This window comes from Trichoderma virens (genome assembly GCF_000170995.1).
Source record: "Trichoderma virens Gv29-8 chromosome Unknown TRIVIscaffold_86, whole genome shotgun sequence".
NCBI classification, from domain to species: domain Eukaryota; kingdom Fungi; phylum Ascomycota; class Sordariomycetes; order Hypocreales; family Hypocreaceae; genus Trichoderma; species Trichoderma virens.
In genome coordinates, this window is record NW_014013663.1 from 471,307 (window position 1) to 495,351 (window position 24,045).

Genomic DNA, 24,045 nt, shown 5'->3' on the forward strand with positions numbered 1-24,045 from the left:
CTTGTGCACGATTGTCCATTGATACCAATGAGACGGCTATGGCTAGCAAATAGGCTTAAACAGGTCTACCTAATTACTTTGGTACCAAGACAGCCATGAAGTCTATGAGAAATGGGCACTGCATATATGTGTCAGACTTATGTCTATCAATGTCGAGAAGGGAATTACAGGAATTTAGGTCTATGCCTTATTTCAGAGTTTACATTACATCAGCTTTTACTAGTAGCTAAATGAAATAAAAAGAGGGCGACTGTGTGTAAGTTGGCTATCCAGTGGTATAATAGTGACTACCTGTTCGTGATTCAAGTGTTGTAGCTGGATACGGAAGAGATGGCTTTCAAGGTTCCATTTACTTAGGTAGGTAGATAACTATCTACCTTAGTTAGGTATTTAGCAGTACTTACAAAACACCCTGCTCCTTCAGAATCTGCTGCTAGAACAACATTCGTCTACTACCACCACACGTTCCTTATTTTGGACTGGAGATATGGTATGCTGGCTAGGCAACCTGAGGTGTTGCATCGCCACTCCCCCCATTCGTTTAAAATAGTTATTTATCCCAAGTACCCTGGACACACAGATCTACTCCAAGGGACTCGCTATTTCGCCTCTCAAGGCTGCTGTTGTGGCCTTTGCTGTCTGCGCTGTCATCTCATACGGCCTTTCCTTGAAACAACCGTAACGCATCGGCGTAACTCAAACCACACTTATCGAGTTGAAAGAGGAGATTCTGGAAGATGGAGCTATACCGAGATACGTACTCGAAGAACTCTTCAACAACAGAGACTTTTATCGGGTTGAAGGTTATCTCTTTCTCGACTCACGTCTATTTGTTGTTGAATTTGCTTTTTCCTCGCTCCGTGGTGGCTTTATTTTGGGGAAGGGCTATTCAGCACCTTGGCGACTAAGAAAAGTTTCGAATGTCGTAACAACTCGGAATAAAAGATCTTTTATTACTTAGATAGATACATGGTTCCTGGAGTGTTTACTATTCTCGCTGGTACTATCTGCAACTATTACTATTTTCTGCTACTCTCGCTACTATCTGTTACTATCTCTATATATAGAGTGTTCGACTAGGTTCTGGACAAAAATCTCCTCCCGCAACGAGGTCCAATATCACGGCCGGACATTCTACGTCGGCATATCCCTCTCGTCAAGGACTTGGATCTGGAACATCTTAAGTTAGTCCGCCCAAAAGACATTTCCCATCGACGTCTCTCGATATTGACATCAAAATGTCACACACCCCTTCCCCTCCCAGCGCCGAAGAGCGCAACCTGTATTACTTTGGACTTCCTTCTTGCCCAAAGCTTGTTGCGCGTTCAAGCATGAATGTCTGGCAAAACCCACAGAGGCTTGGCCCTACTACGTTCACGGGAACTTATAATATGTATCCGAAATCGTTTCAACCTGTGGGAAAACACCCATTACTACATCGGCTGTGGAATGATGCGACATCTTCTCTCAGAGTTCAGATTGTGGAAGCTGTCAGCGTAGCAGATTGGACCGCAGTTGACACTCTACGCGTTGGCCTCAATAAGGAATATAATATTACGCTTATCATAGCAGTTGCACCAGAAACCTTATCGTGGACCCGTGGACACTCAATTGCCCTGCGTTGCAAGTCTATTCTGGAGGAACATGGCATTAATGACGTGCACTGCGAGATACAGGAATCTCTTGTCACGTCCTGCGCTGATTCAACCTCGAAGCCGTCCAGCACTTTCAAGTTATCTTCGGCGCTGATTGAAGAGAATGATTTCTATGCGCCCATGTTTGTGGATTTGTCCGACTGCCTTGGCACCAAGATTGCCATGAAACACATGCCCTCGAGGTTTGGCACCAAGTGCATTTATCTTAAGCTTCGCTCGTCTTCCTCTGGAGGCGAGCCTTGAATTCTCGCTTTAACTTGCAGGCACGTTGTGATCAACTCAGAAATAGAGGGCATTCATGAATATCGTCGCCCAGGGTCGGGTGCCCTCAAGGAATTTATACAAATTCATCAGCCTGCATATGAGCTCATGCTTAAAACTGCTGTAGAAGACGTCGGCCGACACGACAAGTCTGCTGCGAATTACAAGCAAATGGGTCAAAGTGAGTCGGCCGCGACTTGGACTGCTTTGTCCAACACCGCCAAGGCTCTCAAGAAAAGTCTAATCCCGTTTGAGAATTCTTCCTCGAGGGTTTTTGGCCAAATTCTCTATTCGCCCCAGTACGATGCTACATCTGACCAGGGCACCAACTGGCTGAGAGACTGGGCGTTAATCGAACTACTTCCTCGCAACCACGAAATCCCCCTTCGTTCGATTAAGAACAAAGTCTTCATTGGAGACGAAAGAAGATTCCTCTCTCTTATTGAAAGAGGCAGAGAGGGATTAGATGGGTTTGATATACCAATACGTCCACCAGTGAAAGACGGCTTCGTGGAGCTACAGACAACCATTGTCCCTATGGCAGAACTTCGCAACCCCAAGGAAACTACCACATATAATGATGAACCAGCCACCATCATAGCAAAGTATGGGGCAAATGGGAATTTTACCCTCGGTCTTGGAAGTACTTTGGCATCACTTACCCGCACCACCGAAACTCCAAGTGGAGATAGGCACACCATGAGCGAAGAGTGGCCTATAGTTTCCATTCTTATGCCTGAATTTCCCGAAAAAAAGTTCTCCTTGCCAGGTGATTCCGGCTCTTGCATCTGGGACATGCAGAGACGTCCAGCAGGGATGATGACGGCGGGCAATGGCATGAACAATCAGTACGATATCACATATGCTCAACCTTTAGAGCGTATCATCGCGGATATTAGATCCCGTGGCTTTGATGTTTCGCTTGTTCGAAACGACTATTCAGACTGTCTGCTTCCTCATCTCTCAGCTTAGAGTAGATATGCGCATCTAGGGTGTGCTTGGGATAGATTGAAAGTGTTTTACACGCATAAGAGAGATTTTCCCTTTGCTGCGTTTCCATCTGGTGTACTTATCCTCCGTGGGTTTTGTAGGACGAGGCCAGCTGGAGTAGGATTTAAACAACCCTCCACAGAACAGCAGCCCAGAAAAGAAGCTTCCTTTTGCAGGATACTGACCTCTATGCTACGGAAGATAATTGGCTATGGGGAAACTTATGCCTACCATTGGCCGCTAATGCCAGGAAGAAAATGAAAAATCCATTCATATAAGGTACATTTGCACACATTCACTCACATCTTCTCGGATTTCATAGTGGGGTGACGCTCATCAAGATTCGACTTCTCTTAGTCAGCGCCAAAACCACCACTTAACGCGTCCACGCCAAAACTCTACGCCAGCATCTCTCCCCCACCAAAGCTCCCAAAAAGCCCAACCCCAAACCCGGGCTTCCAACGGACGCGCCGCAATGCAGACTCGCCATGTCCTACTACGACGTTGATGCCATTCTTACCGACGGGGAGGTGCGTTTTCCTATCATCTCCATCCTCTGAAGCAGCAAATCGCCCCAAACATCCAGTCGACCCGAGGCTAAACCACATCTCAGAAAGTCCCCTGCCGATTCGAGCTCGACGTTCCGTACCTCGGCCACCTCGACAACTCCAATGGCCTCAAGCCCGGCACGCGTCTAAACCTACCCCTATGGCTCGCCGAAATGTTCGCCCTCGCCTCTGCCGGAGAAGACTCCAAGCCGCCTCTGACCCTAACGCTACCGCCCTGCCTGTCTGAACAAGTGCTCGCCGCGCTCAAGGCCGATCCACGAGCGGTTCCGCTGCGAGACCAGAGCGCATACTTTTACGGCGTGGCGGTTCGGATGCTGGACCTGTTTGACGAGAGGGAGCTGAGCGCCATTCTGAGGAGAACGTATGTGGTAAGAGCGGCCGACGTGGGACTACATGCGAGAAAGGCGGAGGAGTCAGGGCTGGGAGGACAGGGAGAGGAGTTCTTGCGGGGACTGGATGAGTGGGAGAGACGGCTGTTTAGGAGAGGGCATGAGGGCGTCAAGGGAGCCAAGGAGTGGACGGATAATGTGAAGAAATCATGATGCTGGGCAGGTGACGGAGCGCTAGTTATGATGATACCCTGGGCATAGAAGAGATGACGATGCGATGCATGAAATAGAGTACAGCTTGGACTGCTGCCGAGAAGAAATGGCTTGGCGCGAGGGGATTTACAGGCATTGTTAATGCTACAATGCAATGTTATCTAGTGATCAATAGCGATCAATTTACAAAAGACCTTTGGCTCAAACTCATTTCTACAGCAAAGTTAATCTTGTCGATTTAAAGAACCCGAACACATGACCGATGATTTAATCTTCTCCCGATGGAATCGATATTGATTACGCCAAACCTTGGTGCTTCTGCGGCTGTACTCATCCAGATCCAGAAAGGCAAAATGCAAGAAGTAGCATCAAAACCTACCCAAGTACACAGTGAAATCGCACCGTAAAGTGCGTGGACAAAGAGCGGTAAACGCAATCCCGCGAAATGCGGTGAAGCAACAACATAAAGATGTTAATTTAAATATACCGAAATTTAAAAAAAAAAGCCATCTATTAATATCGGTGGTATTCGAAAAATCCAGTCATACGGCGACTTTCCAGGGTAGCAGCGTTGAGTCGGTCAGTGCCTCTCCACCGCCATCGCGCATCCGCAAAAAGGCAAGCTTCCACAATGAGAAGATTAAGAGACTCACAATAAGCACTTCATGTATAGGTACTGTACTTGCATCAAAACAGGCGGTAAGCAAAAAGGCAAACAGAGGGGAAATAAAATAAAAAAGAGGCTCAACACACACACACACACACACACACACACACACACACACATCAAGGTACATGCCCACACACCGCAGCACAGCTCATCACATTTTCCATGTACATGCACAATACAGCTCAGCCTCAGCAAACCCATCAACTCAAAACTGCCAACTCACACCCTCCCACACACCCCGAAACGCCACCCAATCATTACACGCCCTTTTTCCCATCCCCCTTGCCCATTCATTTTTGATGATTTTTGCATCCTCTCTTTACGTGTTTTTTTTGCTCTTTCCCGCTTGTTCCCACCAAAAACTCTCAACAAGGACCACCCCTGCTTCTTCCCGCTGCCCGTCTCCACACCGATCCAATCCGCTGCCACCAAGTATTTCCCGTTTCGGACACAAGCCCATATCTCGCCTCATGTGAAATCTGCTTGAAATTCGTTGCTGCTGGGACCTCGTACTCCGTACTTACGGAATACATACATGTACATTGAATACATGCGCCGCCTACACACCGCCGTATGGATTCTTCAAACAACAACAAGGAAATGAATGTGTGGTCACGGTCAATACACCAAAGTAGGGTGGGAATGAGATAAAACTTTAATGAAAAACCATATGTATTCAATCTTGCAAACAAATATTCATAGAATTTACAAGCCCAATAAGGCTTCAAGCATTGTTGTCGTGCGTGTCCTGTTCCTGTCCCACGATAATCCGACAAGTGCACCTCCAGAAAATATCAGTCTAGGTCTATCCCAGATGCACTTTGTTTCCCAAAAAACACCATATGCCCTCTGAACAAAATTCCCAACGTTAAAAAAGCCTCGTCCATCATATCCATACATTCCATTGCTCGTATCCATACATTCAATCCCAACATAGCTAAACAGAAGTAGCAGCAGCAGCAGCAAAAGAAGAAGCAGACAACAACCCAAACTCAAACGACCCTGCTCCATACATGGTGTATCAAAAGGTGAACGCCCCTATCTAGCAGTCTCGACTCTTCGTAATCCGTAAACGTACAATGCCTCGCGCCTCCTAAATGCCGCGACAATATGAGAATGCCGCCGAATGATCTCCGTAAAGGAGGTAAAAAACGTGAAATTGCCACCGTGTGCGTTCGGTGATTCTGTGTAGCTGGAACACTTTGATCCAATAGCTCATCAAAACGTATCCCGACGACATTCGATAAAACATAGTAAGCAAAAGTATCAAAAAACCCAAACCCAAACGAATACAACAGACATAGACAAAATGATGAAAATTGGAAGAGAAAAAGAAATATATCGTAAAAGAGCGTCAGTGGGGATGATTTGGCAACAGGAATGCTGCCAAGGTTTCATCCCTGTCTGCACCCCCTTGCTCTTGTTGCACGGTAGCTTGTTTTTGTCATGATTTCATGATAGTAAGTTCTCTTTTTTTTGTTTGTGTAATTTTTTTTTGGTTTCTTTTTTTTGGAATTTCTTTTTTTCTTTATTTAAATTTCGATCCAGAGCGAGTCGATCATATCCCACGTGTACATCAGTGTACATGATGGTAGTCAAGCGACGGGACGACACATCCACTCATCCGCATCAGAGCGATGGAAACCCCAAATCGGTATCATCAAACCAAGGGATATCAAAGGTCATGTTGTTCATGCTTTGAAAATCAGATGTCGCAGAATCTTGCGATGAATCAAGCATGTCAGCGTCACCTTCGTCGAGAGCAGACAGCAGGGCGAACTGCGAGTCCTCCTGAGTCGACTGTTCCATGTAGCTCACTGGCATGATGTCGGAAGTGAAATCATCCTCACCGAACGAATCGGCGTTGGTGCCCATGTGCGTAGCGGACGTAGATGCTGGAGAAAGAGAGCCTTCCTCAGGGGGGTCATCGCCTGTGACCACCGAGGTAGGTCTCTCGCTCTCGACCTCAATCTCCACAAACCATGCCTTGAGATCAGGCATAGGAGGCCAATCGCCGCCTCCCTTGCCGCCTCTTCTCTCGCTAATGGCCGTGGCGCCCTTGCCTCTGATCGGCTTCACTCTGAAGTGAGTGCGCCGAAGATGGGCTGCCGCATTGTAATAGGCGTTGTACTGCTTCCCAGAAGCACAGGCCTTGCATCGAGAGAGGGGATTGAGGGGCTTAAGCCCGCTCCGCATACCGGCCTCTCTCGGATCACGACAGACATATTTCTTGACAATCCGGACATGCTTCGCGCTGATGTGGCGCCTCAGTTCATGGTCGCCTCGGAACCCATCAGGGATTTCATTGCAATAACTGCATCGAAGCTTTGGGTGCTTGGGCTTTTGCTTGACCTTGGCGACTTGCTGCGTGGAGCGTTTCCCAAGAGCGGGCTGAGCCGGCTCCCGGGGCAGCGGCTGAGGTATGGGAGCAATCGAAGTTGATTGTGCCTGCAGCAGAACCCGCTCTCGAGCCTCCCTGGCCCGGCGTTCCACAGAAGAGGCGGTCGACTTGGTGCTGCAAGTCGAGTCCACCCGTTCCATGGGCGTGGGAGCAAATGTAGGGGACGCCAACATTTGATATTCCGGAGTTGGGTATTGCATTGTAGGGAAATTAGAGAAGCCACCGCCCACCGCCAGGAGTTCCTCGGGCATCTTGGACGGATTGGAGCAGCTCGGCTGCTGAAAATCCGATGCACCATGGCCGGGGAACAGGTCGGCGTAGGATGCGGACGAGGGCATCCTCGTGATGTTGACGCCGGGGCTAGCAAGAACAAAACTGTTCTCCCTCGTCATGGGAGGAGCCAGCTCCGTGCCTGTAGATGCCGTGACCATGGAAGGAGTAGCGGATTGCCTGCCTGCAAACATGTCGTGAAGGGGCAGATTGGTGCCGGTCGACGACAGGTAGCTTTGGGCCATATTGGCAAAGTACGCCTGAGGGGTCACGCCAACATCAGGGGAAGCATTCTCATCAGAGGAAGCATTCTCTTGGACCTGCGCAAGAGGTGCGAAGGGCATCTCATGGCTGATGCGCCGGCCGGTTGGCGCAGAGGGCGTCGTTTGCCTGTACCGCATGATGGGCTCTGAGCAAATCGACATGTCGCGATGCATGGGAGGAGGGGCCAGCGAATAGTGGGCAGCCTGCGACAAGGCCCGTCCCTGCTGGAGAAGAGTCTGGTGGCTCTGTTGCTGGAAAAAGACATGGTCAGTATGAGATTTGTCTTGCTGGGGGAAAAAACAAGGTATGTGGTGCAAGTGTACGAATGAAGCCGCAAAAAGGGGGTTCCCTGTCATCAAAGACCAATAACTCACATTCATGTTGACACTGTATGGCAGCGCGCTGCTATTTGCGGCGAAGTCGGGAGAAAACGGCATCGCACTTTGCGTGGGCGACTGAAACGGCAGCTCTAGTGTGCTACGGGAAAGGAAATTCATGGTGCCCTGGATGGACTTTGGAGAGGGTTCCATATTGTAGGCCATCATGTCAGGCTGTGTGTCTAAAGGTGGGTGGTAACTGGGATGTCTACTATTATTCGACATGCCGAGCACCTAATATGGAGATAGATGGGGGGGAGGGGGGGAGAGAGAGATGATGATGAGGGTGGAAAGCTGAGAGGGTTAAGAGAGTGATGGGAATGCCAGCACCGCGAGTATTAATATCAAGAGGAAAAAGTAAAAATAAAAGTAAAAATAAAAAATAGATAAGCAGCAGCAGTGGCGGCTGTGAAGATGTGGCAGTATGCGGTGATGGCAGAATATGACGAGGGAGTGATTGGCGGCGCAAAGAGTTGCTGAAGAAGAGATAAAGTTGAACGTCTTCGTCAGAGCGCGGCGCCGGGCAGCACTTATAAGGAGCGCTGGGAATAAAGAGTAGAAAACAGGAGTGAGTATGGAAGATATAAAGGATGGTGGTCCAGTCAAGGAGGTATTAGAAGAATGCTGCAGATATAAATGGGAGGAGAGGAAGAAGAGAAGAAAAAGGAAAAGCAGACAGGACGAAGTAAGTAGTTGGGGGGTTGCTGGAGGCTCTTTATAAGTGTCGTGTGGTTTAAGGCAATCTGGACGGACGGCGTGGTGGGTTGGTTGAGAAAAGGCGATGTGGCTGCGTTTTAAGTACCAGTATGGCCTTTGGTTGTACCGGAGCGTACAGTAGCAGAACACCAACTCATCGTATCGAGGCATACATGAGTAGAGCGTTTGAAGTGAGGTGAGGTAAGCCGCGGGCCAGTTGGCACAAGCAGAGAGTGTGGCAGCGGGTGAAGGGCTCCAGTCAGTCCATGCTGCATCAACACACAAAACATAAGGTAGACCAAGATGGGCTCTTAGTCTGTTCTCGTACTGTGGGCAAGGCACAGGTAGCGGGTACGTACCAGATGGAGATGGGCTGGAGCAGGTACCTTATTTGGCATTTGATCAATCGAGGTCGAGTGTGGGAGGAGAAAGCCAATTCAGCCACAAGACCCAAGACACAGATGCGTCAACAAGGGTCCACGATGGGACGGGGGGCATGGGATGGAGACAATTTGAACAATGTAGGTACGGAGTAAAGGTACTGTACTCTCCTTGACGGGGTACCTACACCTGCACCTGCACCTGCACCTGCACCTACGCAATCAGAGACGCTTCAGGGCTTCTCGGTGGAGGCACCCTCTACGCTGTACAGTACTAAGTATGGATTGATCGTACAGTGCTGCGACGGCTGATGCCCCCCCCCCCTGTGCTGTGCTGTGTGTGCGCCAGAACAGCGCATGTGGCCCGCTGTGGAAATGACGTCTCGCTTGCCCAAGGCGCTCTCCTGGCCGCTGATCGCTGTGGCCCCGGCACTAGCACCTGAACCGTACGGTACAGTACTGTACAGAGCACCTCACCTCACACAATTAAACCTTGCTGCATCAATATTGGCGATGTGGATACAACGGATCGTCAGCGTCAGTTCCATTTCGCAGGCCGAGCCAGACCAACCAGACCAACCAGACGACGCCCGGCCGCTCTCTGTCGCGATGCCGCATTGATCCGATCAATCCTAAAAGGCCTCAGCGACGGGCCCGACGGCTGCTCGATATAGCCCATAGCCCGTACATACGATACGAGGGTTACGAAACAAGGGCCAGGCCAAATGCAGCACAGTCAATGATGGATTGCCCAGAGATTCCTCCTCCCCGGCTCACTGTGTGCGCCTGTCAGGTACCTACGGTATGGAGAGGTTTGGCAAGTCTTGCAATCTGGGTACGTGCCATCATCACCTACGGCTTTTGGGCAAGTCCCGTCGTCCACTTCTCCAGCGCCCAAGGCGAATCCTGATGGCTGAGGTCAATGTGTTTGCGTCTTCGTGTCACTGGGCCCAAGAGACCAGCAATTCCACATCACCTGGGAAAATGCCCAAGTTTGCCCCCCGCGACCCAGGACACGACGCCGTGCTCATGCCTGTACGTGCCGCGGAAAGGTGCCCTGCATATCGATGTTCTTCTAGCTAGTTTGAGTGCGACTCTTGGATCGGTGCTAGCAGGGGGGCTGGACGAGGTTTGATGGTGTTTGGCGAGCAAAGATGGCCATCTCGCTCGCACGGCATGGGGTTTGAAGAAACGCGGAGGACCAGCACACCACTCTAAATCGTGGATGCTAAACGCTCTACAAGCCATTTTGCTGTGTGACTAGCTCGGTGAAGCTGCCAGACAGACAGACAGACGGACGGACTGAGAGACGGACTGATGGCTGGCGATGCGGCTATGCGGCTCGCACCCGACGCCAGACTTGAGAATACAACTAACCTACACCACGCCCCAAGCTCCCATCGTGCTCCGATCATCGCTCCCTCTACGGCGTACTCTATCTATCTCTCTGTTCAATGCTGTCATCGCAACCGCAAAAAGGCAGCCGCGCTAGCACCTCTCCTGTGGCTTGCGATGCCCAGGCAGAAGATTAAGAGCGCGGCTTGGCATTGACGGAGGCACGGAGCCTGTACTACCGCCCCTCTTCCCAGGGCATCGGCTGTCGATGGTTGCCGATACGGGGATGAAGGAATCAGAAATGCCCCTACTGTACAGTACGGTACAGTGCTGCTTTGTGTCGGCGACGGTGCCTGTAACCCGTCACTTATGCGCGGCGAGACAAACGGCGCATCGACGAACCACATTGGGCCTTCGGTGTGGTGTTGGAGTCGGAGTCGAGGGAAACGCAGTTGACTCATACTGTGAACAACGTTGAACCGGCAAAAGGCAGGCCAAGGGGCTGCGCATGCCATGCATCGTCGTCGCCAGCAGAATCCTGAGCCTTTTTCTTGTTCGCTTCCAAAACAACGCTTAAGCAGCTGTCGGTCAGTAAGTAATACGTCCTTACCGAATCGACGAGAGAAGCAACGCGCAGCACAGCCCGCCGCCAGCGGCTGTCGTGGCAGGTTGACGACAGGGGTGCGTCTGGCTGGATGTCACTGTCACCGTTTTTCAGGAAGCAAGGCAGCAGCGAATACCAGCAACCAGCAAATCCTCGAATCCTGGCGACCGGCGCGCCAATGGGCCTCTGCGCAAAGCAAAGTGAGGCGGGCGGGCTTGATTAGCGTTGGCCAGCCCACCAGCAAATCAGATCCGACATCCCAGTCAGAGCATCGAAGCATGCTACTCTGGCCTGGGGATGGCGCCGGCCAGGCTGCCCGATATCCCTGGGGCCAAGTCAAAGGGGGCGCCGCAAGCAGAAGCAGACAGACACAGAGCAACGAGACCCTTGGTGCTTGTGTGTGTGCGTGTGTGTGTGTGTGATTGTGGGATGGCACACAATACTCACCTATGCTAACCTTGCCTAGGCATGATGGCTGACACACAAGCATATACACACCATCAACATGGACATCCACACGCACACTGAAAACCTGCCTTGGGTACGAACTGGGCCGTCCGTCCAGCTCATGGAACGGCAGTGCTGCTGCTGCTGCACATGCATCCGTACCAACATACATACTGGTACCTTACGCCGGCACATGCGTCTTTTGGCCCATCTGGCGGTGAGTTATCCGGCACATGCGTGGTCTGTATCGCCATTAATCGCGGCGTCGTGACTGGCCTTGGGCGACTATGAGTGTGAGACCAGGAGACGGGCTTGGTGTTGCTCTCGTTCCTGGATCGGCAGCCCAGTAGGCAAGGGGGGGCCACTTGGACAAGATCAACCTGCAACATACATACAATACACCACCCACCTGCTTTGTGCTGTACATGCGCCAACACGCACCCGCACATTCCCAAAGCTGTCACTGTACTTGCGCATGCAGAGATGCGGGCTCCTCCTGAGGGGCGAGGGCGAGGGCGAGAGTGAGAGTGGTGGTTTTGCTGGCGCGACGTGAGAGGGCCAAGGTCGCAGCGGCGAGCGACTGTGCCTGGATCAAGTCTAGGGCCCCGTCGCCAATCGCGCGCCCAAGTCTGATTCGACCATGACCAAGTGAGGATCGATGCAAGCGTTGGCATGCAAGTGAAAGGTGGTGTAACTGTTCCTTGCTTCGTTCTACGAGTACGGAGTACCACTCCATACATTGCTTGTTTGTATACCGACCGATGGGGTACATGTACTTAACTTAGAAGCATCAATTCAACCTTGGGCGCCCGCCAAGCGAAATGCCGGCTTCCAGGGACGTGGCCCGATTCTTTTTCTCCCTGCGTCTGGAGGCGGGACGAACAACAGAGTTGCCCTGCCCGCCGGATATTCAGCTGCTCACGCAACCATTCACGGGGCCAGGCGCTAAGCCCGGCGCTCTTAGCACGCCAGCCGGCCAGGACATGCGTGTCCCGAGTATCCCACTGACTAACTGACTGACGGATGCTATCAGCGAAGCGATCGATACATGTGAAGCATCCGGCTAGCCTTTGGATACAGTACAGCACGTAGAATGCACGGCGGCAATGAGCCCTGTGAGACACGCTACTCCGAATAGAGGCATTGAGGTGTTGCGTGCTATGCCATATCACGTACATATCTGGAGCAGCTCAAGCAGGCTCTAGGACAGAAGGCTTCAAGTCCTAACATAGTCCTAGCCCTGCAATTGCACCCCCTAGTACTCCGTAAACCGCGCAACTTTATCGGCAGTGCGATGTTGATTGCCGTTTTCGATCAACCGATAACCAGCCCCAACTCTCAAACAGACAGACAGGCGCCTATGCCGCGGACACGCTGTGCTGGCATGAATCTCAATGGAAGGAATCCAATTGATGGCTTACCCAAGCAAGCATCAATGCAGCTCGCGTACAAGTACTGGTACGGGCTGTGCTCTGAAAGAGCCGCATCCATCAAGGGGTTCGGCCCCATGCCCTCGAGATGCGCAATCCCAGCAGCCGTTGCCTTTTGGAATGGAAATTATTCCCTCAAGCTTCCATGTTGGAACAAAGCCGGAACGAGTCGCCCGCATTGCAATTACCCGCGATAATTAATGCCTCCTATTGCCAAAGTTGCTCACCGGCGGGCCAATTCTGCCTTGTCAGGATTCTAGGAGCAGGTCAACTTGCCGATCCCGTCTCATCTGGCTGCCACAGGAATACTACTGCGAGCAACTACCAAGTTGGGAATCATACAAGCGAGCATCACACGAAGCAGCAATAACAACAACATGTTCTGTTTACGGCAACATCAATATGCTTTACGTACTCCGTACACGTATTTCCAACGCGGGTTGCGATAAGAGACGGAGCGGCAGAATCCTTCTCCTGCCTCTCTGCCCCTCTGCCCATCACGCATCAGCCTCCCCGGATGCATCGTCACAAGCTGAACAATCGACGGCATCCGGGCCAAATAGTCTGTTGCTGTAGGGCCTGGGCCGGGGCGATCGCCAACAGCGCGGGGCTGACAGCGCCTTGGAACTTGGACAAAGCGTTGGTCCCGTGTCACTAAGGGCCGTGGAACACGTCTAGAAGCCTTCGAAAACTGGTCCGAGCGCAATCGGAGGGCTTCCAGCAGAGCCCTGTGATGCCTCTAGCGCCAGAGATTACAAACAAGTGGCCAGCACTAGGCGTTCTGAGCCATGTTTAGGTACAGGCGGTTGCGTCAACGGGCCAGTAGCTTGATCGCTGCTAATCGCGGTGGCTTCATGTCTGAGGTTACATGGGCCAACTTAACGTTCCCATCCCATCCCATCCCATCCATTCCCCCAAACCTTCAGCCCCCGGGCGGGAGTCGTCTCCGAGCTCGCCGCGCGAGATGATAGGCGACGAAAGGCGAGATGGGATGACGAGATGTTTGGGATTTGGGAATTGCCGACTGCCTAGTTAGTCGTCTTGCTTTGCTTTGCTTTGCCTTTGCCTTTGCCTAGTCTCTCGGCTTTTCAACACAGTGCTCGCAGCACTTTACGTGTTAGAGATCGTCTGTCATGTGAAAGTTGACAAAGCTTCAGCCTAAGGGTGGCCAATTCTGCTTTCTCCGTGGACGTTGAATCTGCTTCTGCTGCCGTTGAATTAGGCTGTGACTCAGATTGCCGGCTGCCCGTCAACTCGATGCGCAATATTACAGCGCAATTGCCTGCATTGGCTGGACAAGTTCTCAACGCAACCACGTGGACCGTGGCAAAGGCACAAGGTGAGGAAGCACGCTCTCTTGGTATGCATGTATGTTGTCGTATCGCCTCCGCAAGCCCACTCTGCGCTGCTGCTGCGCTGCGCTTCGCTTTGGCTTCGTTCCATGATTAGCAGTCGATACTATACTAGTACCTAGTACGGAGTAGTAGTAACAGCGATACTAAGTTGAGGGTAAGGTATGGGCCCCCTCCGTCATCCATCTGCGGATGCGCTGGAAGTCGACGACATCCCAGCTCGATGATGCAAGGGGTGCAGCCCATAGTTGGCGTGCCAGCAGTCAACTGACCCTTGGCCACAACGGCTTAGCCCGGCCACAGGTACAGCCACTTCTGGGGGAAGCACTGGCAATCTGGGGAAGCTCAAGTGGATTTGCCGGCGCCGTTTTCGCTGAGCGCATCTCGCCGATATCCTACAGGTCGTCTGTGGTTGGTCCACGGATGGATGGCAAAGCATTCACTCTCTTATCAGCCATCAGCCGCAAGCCTCGGTTGATAGCTTTGCAACGGCGCGGAATTGCGCAGCGGAATAGGAGGCGCGCGGATGTCGACGGCTTGACGCAGAGCTGAAAGAGTTACACGTAGGAGACGTCGAAGCTAACGCATCCTGAAAGCACATGACCATACGGGTGATTGGCCGCCAGGTGACAGGATGAAACGACAAATATCGATGAGGCATTGTTTTTAGCAATTCTCACATTTTCTTTATCTTTCGAGGCGAAACCGTGCCATTCGTAATCAGGAGCGGAGGCGGAGGCGGCGCATGTTGTCGTCGCCATGATGATCCGGCAATCCGTTGGCGTGGAGTGATTGATTGATTGATGCATACGGAGTATACAATGCATGCTTGATATGATGACATGATGGGAGCCGGCAAAAGCCCGGCAGAACCGCGACAATGACACAGTGACCTCAACTCAACTTGATGACAATTCAAAGCCGTTGCAGAGATCCAACATTGCAATTTGGTGCTTTTCCTGACCCGCGGCCAGGCTATGGCATGATGCGCCGTCTACAGCTATCGCTTTTGGCAGCCTTGCCGCTGTGCAGGGCCAAGTCCCGGGCCTTTAGCATCCACGAAGACCTGCTGGCCTTTCCGCAGGTACGTTATGTCTCCGGCCCATGAACGGCTCACGCGCGCAATGACAGGCTGATTGGGAAGCAGTTCGAAGTCGTCTTCTCCGACCGCTTCATCTCGGAACAAGATGCGCAGTCGCTGCTCGAATACAACATTGAGCATCCAACGTACTCGGCCGAATCCTCCCAGCCCACAATCAGCGATGCCAGCGGCAACCAGGGCCATCAGGATGGGCGATATCGTGGCGGCGCTCCTCTCACGTACGAGGTCATGAACATGCCGCCACATCGCTACCTCTGCGCTATCCCCGTCATCGAACCCCCGACGCCCGAAAACCAAACCGCGACCGAACTTGCCAAGGCCGAGGAGGAGCGTGAACTTGATCGAGCGGCGATTAGTGGCTGGAACCTTCTCAGCCAGCTCGAAGACACATGCCTCTACTTCATGTCCGGATGGTGGAGCTATAGGTTCTGCAACAATCGCGAGATTGTGCAGTTCCACGCTCTTCCTTCCACGCCCATGGGAAAGCCGCCCCAGCGCGATCCCCATGCGGCCCAGTACGTCCTGGGCCAGGCCCTCCCCGAAAGCTCCGACTTGGATTCGGAATCCGACCCTAGCGAATCCAAGCTGCCGGCCGAGCTGCAAGTAAAAGGCGATCAACGATACCTGGTGCAGAAGCTCGAAGGGGGGACTATATGCGATCTGACGGGGAGGCCGCGCACAATTGAGGTGCAGTACCACTGTGTTCCGGGGATGCAAAACGACAAGATTGGGTGGATCAAGGAGGTTACGATATGCGCCTATGTCATGGTCGTCAACACTCCGAGGCTGTGCGGCGATGTTGCCTTTTTACCTCCCGAGGAGAACAAGGCAGATGCCATTACGTGCCAGCTCATCACGGATGACGAGAAACAGACTCCTCCTCCGCTGCTTGATCAGCACGCATCTGCGTCTCGGTATTTCCAGCAGGAGGAGCTGATAGAGCAAGCAGAGGAGGCATTGCTAGCAACTGATGGCGGCCAGCTTACCGTTGGCGGCGTGCTCGTCGGGGGACGCAAGTCTCTCTCTGCCGGCGATCAGGATGGCCAGCCTCCTATGATATTGGCGCCGCCTCGAAACTACATCAACACCCAACAAGCCGCGGAGCAGCTCATCGAGGTGCTCATCAAGGCAGCCAGCAAGCAGGACGGCGGCCAAGTCGACCGGCTCAGCAAGGAGAAGCTCGAGAAGCTGAACCTCAGCCCCGACATGGTTGACCAGTGGGAGCAGGAGATGAAGGAGAAGGCAGGCGACAAGGGGTGGCAACTGGAGATTGTGGGCGACGTTGACGACGTGCAGAGACATCTCCGGGGATGGATGCACGAAGAGGAGGGCGATGGCGGCTTGGCGGAGCAACAGGCCGCTGCTGCGGCCAAGGGAGCCAAGGCGACGGAGAAGAAAAAGAAGACGGGCGGCGGCAGTGGTGCCAGTGATGGTCGGAAGGGGAGGCAAGACGACGAAGGGAGCGAGGAGCAGTTCTTCAAGGAGGAGCTATAGGCGGCTTCACAAAGGAGAATCAGGAGGCGAGAGATAGAAGTCCAGTTTTGGGGGGTTATTTTTATTGTTGTTCTTCGTCTTTGGGAGTTACGGGATCTCGCATGATAGCAATCATGATTCTTTTTGCGCTGGTGGGTTTATGCCGAGCGCAGCAACTGCATTATGACAAGCATAGGTATATAGCCATCATGAATATGAGCACGGGTCTTGTCTTTACTGTACATTCTGGAGATGAAAATGCTCAGTCTCCCTTTGGCAGAGGAGTAATAGTTAGTACTTTACTACTGACCTTTACTACTGACCTTAGTCGTACTACGTAGAGTATTGATTAGTATTAGCATCTACAGCAACGCCACTCATCTTCACCCTTGGCGTTGGCGTCTGCAAGGGGGCAGCCACGAGACAATGGAAAACCAAGTCACAAAAAGCAAAAAAAAAAAAAAAAACTAAACTAAACTGCCAAACTATTCAAGATGACGTTTCTCGTTTGGGAATCAATTGGGCCTCCACGTGTCGTGTGTTGGCGCGCGTTATGTGCAAGGCGCGCGAAATCCGGGCACGCGGGATTCTGATACGCGCTGCAGATTTTCCATCATCTGCACAAGTTGCTTTTTTTTTTTTTTCTTCCTCAGCCCGTGACTGGGGGTGTGGGTTTTTTGATGCGTTGGTTGAGCGTTTGTATGCATCCGTGCGTTTTTTGTGTACGAGGAGAGTAGAATGGACAGCTGTTCTGTTGAAAAAAACTACTATATTTGTGCGTTTACCGCTCTTAGCGACAAGGATGCTTCACCGGTTCGGCAAGGCGGTGTCGATGGCTGACGAGGATGGAGTGGTGGCATTGCTGATGGGTTGGGCTCATGGTGGTGATATTATGAGCGAATGCTGTGGTTTTTGCTGGAAGCGGTGTCTTGATTCTGTTGAGATTTCGCGGGTACAGAGTAACAGTAGTGTGAATTCAGCGATTCGAGAGGGGGTCTGGTTTGTCGAGACTATATTTTCTTGTCTCGTCATATTTTATTTTTTGAGAGGCCCCTTGCTCGTTGAGACGGACGCAGGAACAGGGGATGTTGGGAGAGGGGAATGATCGGTGTGACTTGCTTTGCTTGCTTGCTTACGGTTCGTGTGGCCTTGTCTCCGGGCTAGAGAATCGTCAATGCCGAGCTTGCAAGGTTCCTATGAAGGACGGGTTGATGATGATGCGTTGTCGAAGCAGAGGTTCGTCCGGGTACTGCCGCATTGGGAGGCTGCTGCGTTGGAATTGAAGCCACTATTGCTAGATTGACAGTTTAGACGCTTGACCGTTTGTTTGTCTGATGATGCCCAACTTGCACAGCACAGTAGTTACATTACGTACGAGTACGTACATGAACCGGGGCAGCATGGGTTGACAAGCAAGCGACATCACATCATCGCGACATGCCTAGGCGAGAGAGGCAAGACTCAAGAGCGCCAGCGATGCGATGCAGAGATGGAGATGGAGATGCAAGACCCCCCTGGAGGCGAGTGACGAATCACCGCAGGCGACACGGTCGTCGCGCCACGATCCAGTTGGCGTTGGGCGTCTGCGCTTTGCCGTGGCCGCCTCTGGATGGAGCTGGGATGGAGTTTGTAGGCGGAGCCGCAGGGCCGGCGTCCAGGGGCTGGTGCTGGGAGGCGCAAGAATAAGAACCGGAACCCCGCGGGCTCGGGAAGTCCAGTGATTTGCGGTGATGTGGATTTAAAGGGGACGGATTTGGATCGAAGGATGGTGATTGGCGAGGAGAGGGATGGTCGAGAGGGAAGAGGGAAGAGGGAAGAGGGAAGAGGGAAGAGGGAAGAGGGAGAGGGATAAGGGGGATAGACAAGATGCTGAGCTCGTACGAGTAGTACGGTCTATCACTCGCCGAGGCCAATGAGAAGGACGAATTGAAGAAAGACACCTAGAAGAGAAAGAAGAAGAAGAAGAAGAAAAAGAGCGCGTTCGGCCCAAAAGGGCGGCCTTGCAGGATGCATGCAGAAGAAGCCCCCACCGCATTGGCGCATGTTTCCTTTTTCTGATGGGCGCCGGGCGGTGTTTGGAGCGTTTGGATGTTCAAGGGGGGGTGTCGCATGAATCTGGCGGGTTTGGATGGTGGTTGCGCCCAATTTTGAGGGGAGGCGATTGTCTATGGAGGAGGAACTGGACTGGGCTGAGAGATGAGCTGCAGCCTCTGTATCTTTCTTCCATTTAAACGTCATCTGTCTCTCGTCGCTCGCGGTGGGAAAAGGGGGCTGGGATGGGATGGGATGGGATGGATTGGGGCTGAAAATGTGACGAGATGTGTCGGATAAAGACAAAGAACGACTAGCCAGCCAGCATAAACTGAGGTGGCGGGAAGAGTAGGAGGGTAGGTGGATATTGGATGCTGCGTGCTGGGTTATGCAATTGACTGCAGGTTCAGTAAGCAGCATGAACCAGCAGACGGAGTGCTTTAATTGATTTATCCGCGTTGATTGATTCCTCTGCTTGATGCAAACAGCTCACGGCCATTGATATGATACATACCTTAGTATGGAGGCATCAATTGGATCCCATGGATATCCATGTCATCATCGGTTGATGCCTTGATCGATCCATCGTCATAGGCCTCAAACAATCCAGCTTCACCCTCTCCTGGGCCACTCCCGCGCTAAAACCCCCAAAATGCACGGGCCGCACGCCAGGCACAGGCACTAGCGGCGCCCCCTGTCAGACCTGCAAGCCACTCGCCGGCCGCTACAACTCACCCTCACTGGCAATTTACGGAGTAGCCGCACTGCTAGTGACTTGGGCCTCTGCTCTGCTGCCGTCCATTTCATTTCAATAGCTAAGCTACTGGACTATTCTCCATCATCAAATCTCCAAACCTCCATCCCTTTATTGCTTCTGCCCTCCTTCACCAAACCCGCAGATCAGCATGGACGGCGCTGGGCCTGCTTTTCCGTTGCAGTGAATGATACTAATTGAGTGCATTTGACTGCGCTGCCCTCGCCTCGCCTCTCGGCCTGATTTTCCGATACCATATCTACCAAGCCATTCGATCCGATACACCGTCTTTCTCTCTCTCACTCTCACACTCTCTCTGTCGCATCATCATTCCTCAGCCAGACGCTACATCCATCCACCCTCATTCCCGTCCTCCAGCTGCATTCCTACTCGCCAATTGCCGCAAGCACGACCATCTGTTGATCTCTGCTCATCGTCGCATTATTATTATTATTTTCCCTGATTCTGATTTTTTCCTGTGCGCCTTGCTGGGCATAATACGAACAAGCCTTAAGCGAGTTTCCAGGACGACAGCAATTCCCACACCCCCCCTTGCCTTGCCTTTTCACTCTGCTGCTGCCCACGACCCTCAGCTTGCGTCTCTCTGCCTTCTCTCCTTCAGCACAAGGCGCCTGCTCCTCTGCTTCTGCTTCTGGCCTGGAGCTGGATTCGATCCCTGTGCGCCGACGCCTTCCCGGACCTTGCACCCGCAAATCGCGACATCGACGCCCCTTGGACTTTGCTCGGAGCGACATGCTTCACCACGCCGCTTCCTCGCGTGCCTAATTCTCCACGCGTCTCGCTGCCAAAATCGTGCCAGACGCCCTTCATTCACCTCGTAGCGTCGAACGGCTTCGGCTAAGCACTAAACCTTGCGGCACAGTAACTTGACTTTCGATGCGGGCATCAGCGCAAACCTTGATACATTGCTGCGGCTGATATATCCTAACTAACCTACTACCTACCTACTACTAAAGTACCATCGTCATAGGTACATATCTATTGACATCCCTAATATTGTCTTTTTCACTGTCATCGTCATCATCAGGGAATCTGGTTGGCGCTGCTTTACACCATGGATTCCTCTAATTCAAGGGCCTTTCAAAAGGCTCCATCTCAATACACCCGCGCCTCGTCTCGCGCTTCTAATAGATCGGCGACACACCGAATGGTCAGAAGCCCGGCTCCTCAGCTCGCGCCTTCACCCCAACTGTCCGCCGACCATCCGACACATCGATACCATCATAGCCCTTGCCCACCTTCTGTCTTGTCACCACGGTCTACTCCCACGCCCAGGCACACGCCTCAGCTGCCGCGAGAGGGCAGCGTCGAATCTCCCCGCTCCCGCGCGGTCTCAACATTCCTGCAAGAGAAGCTGCAGCGAGAGCGCAGGGCTGAGAGCGACAAGATGAGCCAGAGCTCCATGTCGCGAGTCAATGATGACCTTGGCGCGTCGGTTGAGCTCGGTCGTGTCAGCTCCCCAAGGAGGAGATCAGTGGCTGCATCATCCGATGGATCGCGCCCCAAGTCCAGCAGTGGCGGTGGTATTGAGCTCGCCAAGAAGCCTGGACTGGGCGTCAAAGACATGGAACATGTACGTCACCTCTGAGATGAGACATTCTCAAGCAACACCCCTGTTTCTCTCTCTCTCTGCTAACTCGCACACAGGTCATCTCCAGCCTCCACAAGCAAAATTTCGACCTCAAGCTCGAACTCTATCACCGCCGAGAAAAGCAGTCATTGCTGGAGACAAGCATCGAGTCTCTGGAAAGAGACAAGCGCCAAACCGAGGAGATGAACGAAACTCTGCTGGACGAGCTTGAAAAGCGCGACAAGGCTGTGGAGGAGGCCGTTGCTATGATTGTTATGCTCGAGGCAAAGGTCGACCAGCTAGTCAAGGAGCGCAACATGGTTCTGCAGGTGGAGCAGGAGGGATACTTCTGCCGCCAAGACATGGACCAAAAGTATCTTCGGCCATCACTCGAGCTTCCCATTGACGAAACGGGTAGGAATGGCGACAAATTCAAAGCCATCAACCGCGTGCCGAGCTTCTTGTCCGAGAAGAGCGAAAACACCGAAAACCTGCGCAACGTCTATCTTGGGGTCAAGGGAAGCACGCTCAGCCTTGCACGGGTAACCGAAGGGGCCCAGGATGCGGATAACGGCCCATCCAACGTCCCAGGCAGCCCAACCTTGAGTGTCCTCAGTGAGAGCTCCTTTGCGAGCGTCTATGGTAAAAAGGGCCGGGACAGCATCTTCCCTCCACCTGTCGATCAACCCCTTAGCCTGGATGGCATCGACACCAACTTGCAGATCTTTTCCACCGGCCGTCGAGACACCTCTAGAAAGATATCCCCTTCTGGTTTCCCTCCTCGAGCGGCCACCGCCAACCACTTTCTTGGTGGACGGCGCTCCTCATCTAGCACGCGCCATTCCATCTCAGGCGCTGCTACTGTGGACCAGGTTTCCCCTCTGCAGCAAATTGAGAAGCTGGGTAGATCCCAGAGCGTGCTGCAGGAGGCTTTCCGTCCCGTGGCCAGCCAGAGCTCAGATCGACGTCGCTCACAGCCTCCTACTCTAAGGAAAGTCATGACCGATGGCCCCGGCACTATGCGACTTCATGATCCAAATTTCCCTCCCACTCCCGACACTATCTCAACGTCAACACTCCACCGAATGCGCAATTCCAATGATTCCCTCGCCAGGCAAGATAGTCGGAATGACAGAGCCTCAGTGACCTATAGCGATCAGGATAACCAGTCACTACGAGTCTCATTCCGAGGAAAGCCTAGCCTTCTACGTGGTGCCGACAAGGCTGCGGGAGGTGAAAAGGAAAAGGAAAAGGCACATGGCGCCATCGCGCCTGTGCAACGCCATCATCGAGCCGCCAGCGATACCGCGTCGTTCCAAAAGAAAGAGAACCGATGGGACAGCACCGACTCTGATGAGCAATCTGAAGTCCACTCACTTCGATCAAGCCTTGACATTTGGATGCGAGAGAGCACCAAACCGGATCTCTTTGGCATTCCCAGCAGCAAAAAATCTCAAGGAATTGACAACGATGCCGATTACATCAACGAGCTCTTCTCTTTGCGCCAGTCTCTCGTTACCAATACCGCACCACCCCCGCCAGACAGGCGGTCGAGCCTTCATGCTCGAACATCCTCAACTACATCATCTGTGCGAAACTCGCCCAGGACACTCACTCTTACCAGCACACCAGAGCAGCCAGAGCTTTCGAGCCACTCTAGACGGCAAAGTGACGGCGTGCAAATGAGAGGTGACCTCCACACACCTGCCCAGTCTCCGACCATTCCGCAGCACCCGCAAAGCGAGAAAAGGGGCCAATATCCCCCGATTAGCGGCCCTCGTACTGCTCTCAACAGACTGTTCCGTCGCTCCTTGGTTCCCGCCTCGCCGTCCAGCACTCCAGCGAGCGCCACAGATACCACGTTTGCCGATACCTACAAGACCGGCCAGGGCGTCAGTCTGCAGCCTTGGCTCAACAGAGAAGGCGATTTCGACGATCGGGCGGGATCAACGCCACCACCCATCATGCTCAAGCCCCGACAGATGAGAAGAAATACAGTGGGAACCGAAGCAGCCCCGTCGTTTTTACCTTCGTCGACTAGTGCTCCGGTGCGCCTTTCTGATCTCGTTGTCAATGGCCGAAGTTCACCAAACATGAAGAAGCAGGTGGTTGAGCCAGCTACGCCGGCACAATCGGTAATTGGAACCAGGAGGAAGTGGCTACCTGGGTTTTCAAGGGCCAGCAGTAGCCTAAGGAACAGGGCCAACTAGAAGCTGCGTTCTGTGTCATGAATCTGGGGCCGCATGTGGACAAGAGCATAACTGCTATCACAATCTTTTTTTTTTTCCTTTGTCAGTGTATGAACATAAGCTATGCCAGCATTCTAATCGGCCAGAGCATTAATAAGTGACTCTGGTCTCGCACCTCGACGGGTTTTCAGTTTTTCTTTTCTTTTCTTTTTTTTTCTTTCTATGTCATAAGAGCTCGGGGAGCGTAATGGCAGAGGCCATGATCATCAACTTTTTCTTGCTTGCTTTTTTGCGTTCTTACTTTCTTTCTTGTCCACATAGCATTGCGCGAGGAGTCTGAAGTTGCGTGTACATATGTGTATTCTTTTACGGTCACAAAACAAGGAGCAAAAGGGGCCCCGCAGGCACCAGTCATGATTTACTTTAACGGATGAATGAGATACAATCTAAGACAATTTCATTTTTAGTTGCTTGCTTTATCTACGTGAGACATGGTTTCGGTTATAAGGTGAATTGATCGAGTTCCTCTATGTACATTTTGTAATCTATTGTAACGAGAGTAAAACCCCCGTGCCTCTTTACAGCACCTCGCTTTTTTAGGGATCCAGTCCCTTGCCGTCTATTGAGTCGTACCCCCAAGAGTTGTTTTGATGTAAAAGAAT

General features: G+C 52.4%; 5 protein-coding genes across 5 annotated transcripts; 4 read left to right on the plus strand and 1 right to left on the minus strand.

Annotated features, from left to right (window-relative positions):
• Positions 1-1,238: 1,238 nt before the first annotated feature.
• On the plus strand, positions 1,239-2,888 carry TRIVIDRAFT_225726 (uncharacterized protein; the record flags this gene model as incomplete). Its single annotated transcript, XM_014097140.1, has 2 exons — positions 1,239-1,849; positions 1,919-2,888. The coding sequence occupies 2 exons, from the start codon at positions 1,239-1,241 to the stop codon at positions 2,886-2,888; spliced, it is 1,581 nt and encodes a 526-aa protein (XP_013952615.1).
• A 550-nt stretch (positions 2,889-3,438) lies between these two features.
• TRIVIDRAFT_216695 (uncharacterized protein) lies at positions 3,439-4,242 on the plus strand (the record flags this gene model as incomplete). Its single annotated transcript, XM_014097141.1, has 1 exon — positions 3,439-4,242. The coding sequence occupies one exon, from the start codon at positions 3,628-3,630 to the stop codon at positions 4,015-4,017; it is 390 nt and encodes a 129-aa protein (XP_013952616.1).
• A 2,074-nt stretch (positions 4,243-6,316) lies between these two features.
• Positions 6,317-8,164, minus strand: TRIVIDRAFT_68438 (uncharacterized protein; the record flags this gene model as incomplete). Its single annotated transcript, XM_014097142.1, has 2 exons — positions 6,317-7,909; positions 7,997-8,164. The coding sequence occupies 2 exons, from the start codon at positions 8,162-8,164 to the stop codon at positions 6,317-6,319; spliced, it is 1,761 nt and encodes a 586-aa protein (XP_013952617.1).
• Positions 8,165-15,228: 7,064 nt separating this feature from the next.
• Positions 15,229-17,059, plus strand: TRIVIDRAFT_182488 (uncharacterized protein; the record flags this gene model as incomplete). Its single annotated transcript, XM_014097143.1, has 2 exons — positions 15,229-15,327; positions 15,388-17,059. 2 exons carry the CDS (start codon positions 15,229-15,231, stop codon positions 16,837-16,839), a joined length of 1,551 nt encoding a protein of 516 aa, XP_013952618.1.
• Positions 17,060-20,678: 3,619 nt separating this feature from the next.
• On the plus strand, positions 20,679-23,404 carry TRIVIDRAFT_68440 (uncharacterized protein; the record flags this gene model as incomplete). The annotated part of the gene is made up of 2 exons (XM_014097144.1): positions 20,679-21,197; positions 21,272-23,404. The coding sequence occupies 2 exons, from the start codon at positions 20,679-20,681 to the stop codon at positions 23,402-23,404; spliced, it is 2,652 nt and encodes an 883-aa protein (XP_013952619.1).
• Positions 23,405-24,045: the final 641 nt, after the last annotated feature.